The sequence below is a fragment of the Garra rufa genome, chromosome 6 (genome assembly GCF_049309525.1).
Source record: "Garra rufa chromosome 6, GarRuf1.0, whole genome shotgun sequence".
Lineage (NCBI taxonomy): Eukaryota > Metazoa > Chordata > Actinopteri > Cypriniformes > Cyprinidae > Garra > Garra rufa.
In genome coordinates, this window is record NC_133366.1 from 49418088 (window position 1) to 49430225 (window position 12138).

At 33.7% G+C, this 12138-nt stretch overlaps 1 protein-coding gene across 1 annotated transcript; it reads right to left on the reverse strand.

Annotated features, from left to right (window-relative positions):
• Window positions 1-2029: 2029 nt before the first annotated feature.
• tuba8l2 (tubulin, alpha 8 like 2) lies at window positions 2030-12025 on the reverse strand. The gene is made up of 4 exons (XM_073841982.1): window positions 11893-12025; window positions 5348-5570; window positions 3151-3299; window positions 2030-3062 (listed from the first exon to the last, which is right to left on the reverse strand). The coding sequence occupies exons 1-4, from the start codon at window positions 11893-11895 to the stop codon at window positions 2088-2090; spliced, it is 1350 nt and encodes a 449-aa protein (XP_073698083.1). The 5' UTR covers window positions 11896-12025; the 3' UTR covers window positions 2030-2087.
• Between the last annotated feature and the right edge of the window lie 113 nt (window positions 12026-12138).

Below are 12138 nucleotides of genomic sequence, written 5' to 3' on the forward strand. Positions count from 1 at the left end.
CCGTGTACAAAAGAAAACGTAACCATGACGTAGGCTGTACCAGAGCCATAGAGAGTTGCGACACAATAAGCTTCCATAGGAACTGAGGAATGCGGAAGTAAAGCGTGTGATCCTCCATTGAAGCCCATTCATTTCAGCGCTTCTCAAGCACAGTCGCTGGTATATTGAAGAAATTACTGTTTTACTAGTTGTCATATTTTTAAGTTTTTAGTCGTTCTGCATTATTTCTTTCACTCTAGGAGGTTGAATGAGTTTCAGTAAAGACTGCGTTCAAGAAATACGATAAAATACATGCTGAATGCAATTGGTTGCCTTGTGTTTTTTTTATAAACACTATTTTCATCTTTTCTATTGTTAAATGCCATATTTGCTTGCCTTTTATAATATTCACTTATGTTGTATATTTGAATATCATAAAATAACACGAGTAAATTACTTTTATTATTTAACATTAAATCGTTAATCGAAACATAAAAAAATGTTTTTTGAATGTTTATCCAAAAAAAAGAGTGTTTGATCATGTCCAAATACACATGCAAGTATTTAACCCTAAATATTACACTAATTGTAATATAAATACTATATTAGAAAATGTTATCTTTTAAATGGTCAGGATCATTATTGCACATATTATTTAGTAAACTCCTCAAAATATTAACTAAATAGAACTGAACTATATATTACAATTATTTAATTGACTAAAAGTTACACTTAAGGTGTTTGGACATTTGACTGCCAAACAGTATGAGAACATATTAATTTTGTCTCTTTATATCATTCCCCAATATAAAATGCAATTTTAAACCGTATTCAGAGAAGTTATCAATAAACAATTAATGCACATTATGTGTTTATAATTACTCGAAATTGCTGCAAATATAGTAAAACTGCTGTCTATCCTACTTAAACCCATTCAAACACATTGACAGCGCGGAGCTGTTTGGAACTATTGAGCCCTCCATGAACCACGTGACCGCGCGGCGGCGAGATCAAAGCGTGTCGCAACTCTCTTTCTATATGGCTCTGGGCTGTACTTACGACTGCAGATTTAACCCATACAATGCTGGTACATACCAAATAACTAACCCCTGTTAGGAAAAGTGCTTATTGTCTATAAAAGATGCCTATATGTGACCCTGGACTACAAAACCAGTCACCAGGGTCAGTTTTTTGAAACCGAGATTCATACACCATCTGGAACAATATTTAGCCAAGATGCAACTATTTGAAAATCTGAAATCTGAGGGTGAAAATAAAAAATAAAAATATTGAGAAAATCAAACATGATCTTTAATATCCTATGATTTTTGGTATAATGGAAAAAATCTGTAATTTTTGCTCATACAATATATTTTTGGCTATTAATAAAACAAAGCTACGCTACTTAAGGCTAGTTTTGTGGTCCAGAGCCACATATTAAAATTGACTAATGAGCCTATTTAAAATAATAATAAAAATAATAATAATAACAAAATAACGTACAAAAATATATATAATTAATATATAATTAAACATATACAAGCTTGAATAGATCTATACAGTGACTACTGAGTCTAGTTACAAAAAAATGTTAAAATAAATAAATAAAAAATATCTCTTTCTCTTTTTTATTGTAGTCTAAATTAATTATAATTAAATAGATAAAGGTTTAGAGTGATTTACAATTAAATACCCCATTCAAGTATATATATATGATTTACAAAAGGGTATTAATTATTAAATTCATTTAGATAATGTAATTCTTAATATTAGCATGTAAGCAAGTTATTAAGATTTAAAAGCAAGTTATTAAAATATATATTAAATAATATTAAAATTATATAATATAAAAAATAAAATAATTGCAAGTAATACATTATGGAAAAGACAAAACATTATGGAAGATTATAATAAAATTATTTTAATTTAATTAATAAAAGTTATTAAATGTTATTAGGAACATTTTTCCAATATTGGGGTAGAATGTACATGTTTAATTGCCTATATGTGACAAAGTCACCAAGTTATCAAAAGAAACACAACAACAACATACTTAAAACCTTAGTTTATTTGCCTTTTATTTGGTATAAAAAACAACACTTTTCCCTTTAAAACTCTTCCCCTTCCTCATCTTCTTCAAATGAATCGATGCCCACTTCTTCATAATCCTTCTCCAGAGCTGCCATGTCTTCTCTAGCCTCAGAGAACTCTCCCTCTTCCATGCCTTCCCCCACATACCAGTGCACGAAGGCTCTCTTGGCGTACATCAGGTCAAATTTGTGGTCCAGACGAGCCCAGGCCTCAGCAATGGCCGTGGTGTTGCTAAGCATGCACACGGCTCGCTGCACCTTGGCCAAGTCTCCTCCAGGAACCACCGTCGGGGGCTGATAGTTGATGCCCACCTTGAATCCAGTGGGACACCAGTCCACAAACTGGATGCTTCTTTTGGTCTTGATGGCTGCGATGGCCACGTTGACGTCCTTAGGCACCACGTCTCCTCTGTACAGCAAACAGCAGGCCATGTATTTTCCATGCCGTGGATCGCACTTCACCATCTGGTTGCTGGGCTCGAAACACGAGTTGGTGATCTCAGCCACAGAGAGCTGCTCGTGGTAGGCCTTCTCAGCGGAGATGACCGGAGCGTATGTGGCCAGAGGGAAGTGGATGCGAGGATAGGGCACCAGGTTGGTCTGGAACTCCGTCAGGTCGACGTTCAAGGCGCCGTCGAAGCGCAGAGAGGCGGTGATGGAGGAAACGATCTGGCTGATGAGCCGGTTGAGGTTGGTGTAGGACGGACGCTCGATATCCAGATTCCTCCTGCAGATATCGTAGATGGCCTCATTGTCCACCATGAAGGCACAGTCGGAGTGCTCCAAAGTGGTGTGAGTGGTCAGGATGGAGTTGTATGGCTCCACCACAGCCGTAGACACTTGGGGAGCCGGATAAATGGCAAACTCCAGCTTGGATTTCTTTCCGAAGTCAACTGAGAGACGTTCCATCAGAAGGGAGGTGAAACCTGAACCTGTGCCTCCACCAAAACTGTGGAAGACCAGGAAACCTTGCAGCCCTGTGCATTGGTCAGCCTGTGTGGACGATGGGAGGACATTTTCATTAGTTTTGGTTATTTTGAGGTCATTTGTAAGTCAATGTAACGCTAATTGTTGACATTACCAGTTTGCGTATGCGGTCCAGTACAGAGTCAATGATCTCCTTGCCAATGGTGTAGTGCCCACGGGCGTAGTTATTCGCTGCATCCTCTTTGCCTGAGATGAGCTGCTCCGGATGAAACAGCTGGCGATAGGTGCCTGTGCGGACCTCATCTGAAATAATAACAAAACAGAACTGCATAAATCCAAATCCTGACCACTTTAAATATATAATATAATATATATACTCGAAAATATTACAAATGATTCCTTGGCTACTAAATGAAATGAAAAAAATTAATAAATAGAAATATTTAAAAACTTCAATAACTACAATAACTTCAACTAACATATTAATAAATACTATAACCAGAAATTAATAATATTAAAATAACAAATGTAAAATAATAATAATAATAATCCTGACCTCTGTCCCCGCAAAAGAAATAATAGTAAATAGTAAAATAAAAATGTATTATGACAAATAATAATTTAAAACATTTTTTATTTTATTTATATTTTATTATAATAATTTAAATTCAATTATAAAATATGCATATACAATATCACTGACCATTATGAGAATGAATAAAGTATATCAGTTTGCAAAATTACTAAAACCTAAGCTAAAACTAAAATGAAAAATAAAAATATAAAAAATTAAAGTTCATTCAAAATATTGCTTAAAATTGAAAATGAGTAACATTTCATTCTCAGTAATACAAACCAAATTCGCTCAAGGTAATGCGATTTGTAATACTACTACTAATAAAAAAAGATAATTAAAATAATATTATTATACTAAAATAATAATTATAATTATTATAATAATTTATTATGTAAACATAATTAAAAAAAATTAACATTACATTTAAATTAGTGCTATATTACAAATTTGATTATAAAAAAATCTTGCTCTGTGTACTCTGACTAATAGTGACTTCTCACATCAATAAATAAATTTAAAAAAATACATTGTTGTATAATTTCGTAGTATTACCTGCCAGATAATTTAAAATTAACGTAATATTAAAAAACGTAATAGTATAAAAATATTGTATTATGCAAAATAATAATTTAGAACAATGTACATGTAATTAATGAATAGTTCTCTGTAAAACAAGCCAGATTTGCTCAAGGTATGTGATTTGTACTACTACCACTACTACTGTTGCTATTTAATTTAATACTTAAAATAATTATTATTATACTAAAATAATAATTATAATAATTATTTTATTATGTAAAATAATTAAAAATAATTAACAATGTTAATCATTGTTTATTACAAATTACTTGATTATTATAATAATAAAAATAAATAAAATAAAACATTGCTATGTGTACTGTGACTAATTGGGACTTAACAATTGGGACTAAGACTAATTGGGTCACAAATTAAATAAACAAACAAACAAATAAATATATTTTTGTACCATTTCTTATATTACATATCAGATCATTTAAAATGAATGTAATAATTAAAAGTGTTGTATTATGAAAAATAATAATTGAAAACAATTTACATTTAAATATTGTTACAGATTGTTTTATTAGAATCATTTAAATTAAATTACTAAAACTAAGGCTAAAATGAAAATGAAAAATAAAAATAAAAGCTAATTTAAAATATTTTTTAATATTGATCCGACACCTAAAAATGAGTAACGTTTAAGAATCAGATTCGCTCAAGGTAATGTGATTTTTAATAATTTAAATAATAGTTAATATACTCAAATAATACTTAATAATAAATAATTTATGTAAAAATAATGTCAAATTATTCACATTAAATTTGAATAATTACAAATCACTTAAATTAGATTAAATTAAATTAAACCTTGCTTAATTAAATAAAACATTGTTATACGTGCACTGTAACTAATTGGGACTGTCACAACACTAGGTTGCTACCCTTTTGTTTTTGTTTAATTGATTCTAACTGTCCTCATTTGTAAATCGCTTTGGATAAAAGTACCTGCAATAAATAGTGAAATATTAATTATGTGATTAATTTATTAATTAATTTCATTCACTTTGACTGAATAAAATTATTATATGATGACTAAAAACGTTGAAACTTCATCCATCCTGTCTATTATTAATCAGTGTTTTAAAAGCATTACTACAATATTACTTTCCTTTCTATTATAAATACATACTCATTTCTATGTTCCCCATGTTACAAACAGCCCTAAATTAAACACAGTTGTGATATTTACCAATGACTGTTGGCTCAAGGTCTACAAAGATGGCCCTGGGGACATATTTGCCAGCTCCAGTCTCACTGAAGAAGGTGGTGAAGGAGTCATCATGGCCACCCACTGGTTTGTTGCTGGGCATCTGGCCGTCAGGCTGGATTCCATGTTCCAGACAGTACAGCTCCCAGCAGGTGTTACCCATCTGGACGCCGGCCTGGCCAACGTGGACAGAGATACACTCACGCTGTGGAGAGGAAACACAATATTAGCAACTGTTTTGCATGTCATAACATATTAGGTGACAGTAATTTCCTCTGTTCCTCTGTTTACAACTACCCAGCTAACAAAAATATGTGACCCTGGACCACAAAACCAGTCTTAAGTATCACAGGTATATTTGTAGCAATAGCCAAAAATACATTGTATGGGTCAAAATTATCGATTTTTCTTTTATGCCAAAAATCATTAGGATATTAAGTAAAGATCATGTTTCATGAAGATATTTTGTCAATTTTCTAACATAAATAAATAAAAACTTGATTTTTGATTAGTAATATGCATTGCTAAGAACTTCATTTGGACAACTTTTAAGGCGATTTTCTCAATATTTAGATTTTTTTGCACCCTCAGATTCCAGGTTTTCAAATAGTTGTATCTCAGACAAACAATATATCAATGGAACGCTTATTTATTCAGCTTTCAGATGACGTAAGAATCTCAATTTCGACAAATTTACACTTATGACTGGTTTTGTGGTCCAGGGTCACATATAAGAACACGTCTAGTTTTGTCAATGTTTTATTTATTTTTTTAATTCTTGGTTATGAGAATGTTAAACGAACATTCCATTTTAGAATGTTGCAGACATGCAATGTTACTTTTGAATGTTTGGTAAACATTCTAAACAAATTCAAATTCAAATCAAATTCCTTTCGAACTTTCGTTATGTCCACCAGGGGGCAGAAGCAAACAAACGAATGGTTCTTTAGTCAGCGGTTGAACGTCAGTCACAGATGACTGACTGACATCTGCAGCTGTCAGGACAGAAAAAAGGTGTGCTCTAAATCACTCAAAGCCCCAAACATGTTTGTCGCCAGGTTATTTGCTTATCTGGATGACAACCGTGAGATAACAAAGTGCATGCCGGACTTGAATTCATATTATAGCATGTTAAACATCTCTGTTTGTTTTGAAAGGGCGTTTTCTCAAAGACTCGACTTGGGAAGCGTTTATGAAGTGACAGTTGCCATATGGCAGGCGGATATACTAACCCTCATAGTCATAGCCATTATTTTCTTTTCACGCATACATAAAAAAACTTTCCACAAACAGTATTTTCCTTGCTCTTCACACTCTGCAAGTCTGAAGACGCACGGAAAGGCTTAGGGTTGAAGTGTCGACAACAGCCTCAACAGGTTTATATTAGACGACAGAGCGAGCTACACCCTAATGTGGAATTTATAGCATTTGTCCTGAAAGGGGGTTGAAAGAGTGGAGGGAAAATCTAATGAATGAGATGAGAATACAAAATGGAATTTGCCTTATAGGCCTAAAAACAATAACACTTTCTCATTTAAAAATACATCTGTGTATTAAACTACCGTTCACAATTATGGGGTTGGAGAAAATATTAAGCAGCACAACTGTTTTTGACATTGATAAGGATAAATGTATGTTTCTTGAGGAGCAAATTGTGTGACACCGAAGACTTAAGAGTTGAAATATATTCAGATACAAAATAGTTATTTTATATTGTAATAATATTTAACAATATTACTGTATTTTTGCTTAAATAAATACAGCCTTGGTGAGCATGAAAGACTCGAAAATAAAGACCAACCCAAGACTTTTGAATGAAAGTGAAATAAAATAAAATAATGTGACCCTGGACCACAAAACCAGTCATAAGGGTCTTTTTTTAAATTGAGATTTATACATCATAATTAATTAATAAATAAGCTTTCAATTGATGTATGGTTTTGTTAGGATATCTACAATACTGAGGGTGTAAAACATAAGAATAAATAATCTAAATATTGAGAGAAAATCACCTTTAAAGTTGTCCAAATGAAGTTCTTAGCAATACACATTACTAAAAAAAATAGCATTTTATATATTTATGGTAGGAAATTTACAAAATATCTTCATGGAACATGATCTTTCCTGAACATCCTAATGATTTTTGGCATTAAAAAATGATAATTTGTCCCATACAATGTATTTTTGGCTATTGCCACATATATATCCATTCTACTTAAGACTGGTTTGTGGTCAAGGGTCACAAATAAAATAAAATAATATAAAATAAAATAAAAATACACTTACAAAATACCAATAATAAAAACATAATATGATTTACACCGTAAAATCTCACTATACAAAACATGATATTGTCATGGTAAAATGTCTAAAAAACATGGAAATACCATTTATATATATAATGTACAGTCAAGAAGTTATTATTACAAAAATAAACCATGTTCAGGACCCTGACACAAATCAATTATACATAAATATCAAATTGATATATTCTGTATACTCTCAAAAATGCTGAGTTAAAAACAACCCAGCATTGGCTGAAATATGGACAAACCCAGTGACTGGGTTGACTTCTGTACTATTTTAACCAAGAAATATAGCAATTTCTTACCAATAGTTGAGTTAAATAAAACTACCCAAAAGGTTAAAGAAGCCTAATCGCTGAGTTTGTCCATATTTCTGAGTTGTATTTAACCCAGCAATTTTTAGAGTACATATGTGAATTTATGATTCTGTTTCTTTACTCATGGGTTTGATTCCCAGGACTTGAACTGATAAAATGCAAATGACATTGAAGTGTTTGCCAAATGCAAAAATGTAAGAACTGCCATTATGCAATCAAAGCTTTGAAGACACTGATGCAAAAAGAAGAACCACATGGTTGCAATAAAAGTGCTCTGTAATGATTCGGCCCCTAAATCTGTGCCTGCGCTCCAGAGAGGTGGCCTACATCAGCCTGAGAAGAAATATCTAGACTCTGCCTCTCCTCTGTAGGCATGACTCTTCCTCCGAATTCATTCTCCTGGGGTTGGGCACTATTTTTACCCTGCGTCCCTCTCTGTCTATTGGTGAGTCAGTGGGGAGGGGGATGGTGCATTACACAGGCACATGGGACTGCCTAGTTTGGGCATGGCAGCCAGGTTAGAAGTTATTTATGGGTTGTTACAAGTTATGTTTCCCCGGTAGCTCATCTTCCCCCACCACCAACACATGAACCCTTTTTGTTCATCTTTTGACCCTGGCAGTGAGTTGATATCTTGTCCTCTAGCATTTTTTTTTTTTTTACTTCTGCTGTCTCATAAATATCTTATTCTCTCACTACATATAGAAAAGTGAAACGTATGTCCACAGAAAACCAGAAAGAGCTTTTTAAAACCTCTTTAAGACTGAAATGTTGAACAAATGTTGGGAAACCTGTTTGGAGACAATTATTTTTGCAATTTCATTAGGTTGCGCTACCCTTTTAAAAACTGAGGTGCTTCACGATGCCATAGAAGAACGCATTTTGACTAAAGGGTTCCATAAAAAGCCTTTAAAGGAGTAGTTCACTTTCAGAACAAGAATTTACAGATAATGTACTCACCCCCCTGTCATCCAGGATGTTCATGTCTTTCTTTCTTCAGTCGTAAGGAAATGGTGTTTTTGGAGTAAAACATTTCAGGATTTCTCTCCATATAATGGACTTCTATGGTGCCCCCGAGTTTGAACTTCCAAAATGCAGTTTAAATGCAGCTTCAAAGGGCTCTAAACGATCCCAGCCGAGGAAGAAGGGTCTTATCTAGTGAAACGATCGGTTATTTTTTAAAAACATTTACAAATTAATATATACTTTTTAATCTCAAACGCTCGTCTTGCCGACATAGACAAGGCCAGCATTTAAGGTTAAAATATATATACTTTTTTTTTTTAATAACCCATCATTTTGCTAGATAAGACAATCTAGCAAAGATTTTTTCCTTGGCTGTGATCATTTAGAGCCCTTTAAAGCTGCATTTTGGAAGTTCAAACTTAGGGGGCACCATAGAAGTCCATTATGGAGAGAAATCCTGAAATGTTTTACTCAAAAAGCATAATTTCCTTACGACTGAAGAAAGAAAGACATGAACAAAGGGGGTGAGTACATTATCTGTAAATGTTTGTTCTGAAAGTGAACTACTCCTTTAACCAAAAGCTTATTTGTGGCAAAAGAAGGCTCTTTAAATTATAAAAATGTAAGAAAGAGATGGTTATTTAAAGAAATAAATGGTTCTTCTGTGGCATTGCTGTGAAGAACATTTTAAAGCACCTTTAATTTTAAGAGTGTTGTGACATAAAATGACACATAAAACAGTATTTGCAACCTTATTGTCACAAATCGTGCCTCTGTGGCTTCATCCGATCGTCACCAGCGGGAACCATCTCCCGAATATTGACTATGAACTCCATTTCCCATCATCCCCGTACCTGGGCTGATCACCTGCAGGTGCCGGCCATTACATTCAGACTATTTAAACCAGCCACTCCATACACACCTCGCGAAGTCTTGTTTTGCCATTGCGAACATTTCTGAGCGTTTATCCTGTATTCCTGTTGACGACTTGGACTGTTTATTCTGTTTGACTCTCTGCTGCCTGCATTTTGATCACTCGCTTCGTTTATTGGAACTGTCTGTCTGCCTGCCCTGATATTCCAGCCTGTCCAACGTTTACTCTCTCTGGTTTGTCTTCGTTGTACCCATTGCTGTTGCCCGACCTTTGCCTGTTTGACCATTCTTAAGTCTTAATAAAGCTGCACATGGATCCCAATCTGCCTGAGGTTTCGTCACACTTATATTTTGATTCTTAAAATATTGCAAATGCAGCTTGATTTTATTCTTAGGGAATTGTTTGGATTGACAAGAACAGAGACAGATCTGAAGGAGTTTACTTAAACAACGCCCAAATAGCTGTTTGCCTATGTGTTCATATAATAGCCGACTTGTACAAGGTATTGTCAGCGAAAAAAAAAAAAAATCATTTCAAAGGGTGGGGCACGTTTGATTAGTCATTTTGATAAATGATTTTGAATGATTATTATTTCTTTAGAATAATTGACCTATTTAGTTTTAGTATTTACTTTCCTAACACATTTAGTCAATTTTATGTTGACCTAGAAGGAAATAATTATTTTAAAATGCACAAATTCACTCGTTTATATAAGTGAATTTGACATTTGTTTCCACCTTCAACTTTATACTGTGTAATGATTGCAAAAAAAAAAAAAAGCAAATAAGTGACTTATGGTTACATAGTGTAAGGTGAGATGATATAGACTACAGTTTGTTAATTGTTAACTTGTGGGAGTTGACATCACCTACTGAGAGAACAGAAATGCTTTTCATTAGATTTTAGAAATAGCTATTTCACATTGCACACATCATGTTTTAGAGTGCAAGCTTGCAAACAGTATGGTTTTGATAACGGCAATCATTAATAGGTCTCTTATGAAATGTTTCTCAAGGTTGTGGTGGCATCCAAAGCACCCAAAAGACAAACACAAAGGCCTCAGGGGTGTGATTTGGGACCTTTTGAATGTGAGAACCATTTGTCCTTGGAATTCAGCACAAACAAACTCCTACACATGTGGTTCTACTATATTTTCCACGCAAAAACAGGTTTGGAGACCTAGAACACTGCTTTAGTTGTATAGGGGGTGAGTTGGCACTGCAATCCATTTTACAATGTAGGTTTGATTTAAATGAGCCTTGGCACACAACTTTTCACATCTAATCAAATCTTGAGATTCTAGAAGATTCACAAAGTATTGACTAGGCCTGCATTTAACCTACATTAGAGAGTGATCTTACAGTAATATCAAGAATTACAATTGCAGCTCAATATCACTCAATTTTCTGAGTAAGATGCATTTTTCTCTTATTTTTGTTACAGCATGAACAGCTTTGTGACTTTTTCTGGATCGTGAGACACACAGACCTACTGAGAGCCACATCAGCGTTCAGTAAAAACACAAACACACCCATAACCGCAGTACTTAAGGCATAAAGCTCTTAGTAGTTTCCATACTGTAAATATGAAGTGGTGGTCAAAGCTAGCTATAAAAAAATCAAATGGCAAATAAAACAGTCAAATTAAACAGTAAGTATCAACTTTAGTAGCCACTTTTAAAGAGACAGACCACATTTAGATGTATGAAAAGACTGGGGCTAGTTGTCACAAAGGTTATATCTCAATAAGTGTTAGATTTTCAGTCAAAAGCCCAGTTGTATAAACACTTATTTCTTCTAGGAGTGTTGTATAAACCATAGTAATTTCAAAGGTTACACACATTATTTTGCTGCTACTGTATGTAATTAGAGTCATTATGGCATTAGTTTTTTTGTTAATACATTATTAAAAGTCATTACACTCAATGAAGTAGATCAAACACATGCATATATCCTTAGCTCATGTGATCTAATATGTCCATGATTGCTCAATATGTTTACTCAGGCTACAGGCAAAGAAACGTTCACAGTAGAATTAAATATTAACAAATAATGTTCTACTCACCATTTTGCTTTAGAATTGGATTTTTTGCCGGGAAAATAGTTTGAAGATCACTTGCCCTCTCACTGCGTACCTGCAATGGGGTATGAGTGAGACAGTCTTACTGTGTCACTGACAGGAGTTTGATTTTATACCTACAGCAACACAGAGGAGGGGCAACCTGACACTCCTGCAAAAACAAAACTCCCTGTGCTTATGTAGGCCAATATATTTAGACACAAAATAATGAAAGACCAATGCAACGATACA

Coding starts and splice junctions, on each gene's coding strand:
- tuba8l2 (XM_073841982.1), bottom strand. Junction 3,300..5,347: donor CCTTGAGCCAACAGTCATTG/GTAAATATCACA, acceptor TTATTATTTCAG/ATGAGGTCCGCACAGGCACC. Junction 3,063..3,150: donor TGGACCGCATACGCAAACTG/GTAATGTCAACA, acceptor TCGTCCACACAG/GCTGACCAATGCACAGGGCT.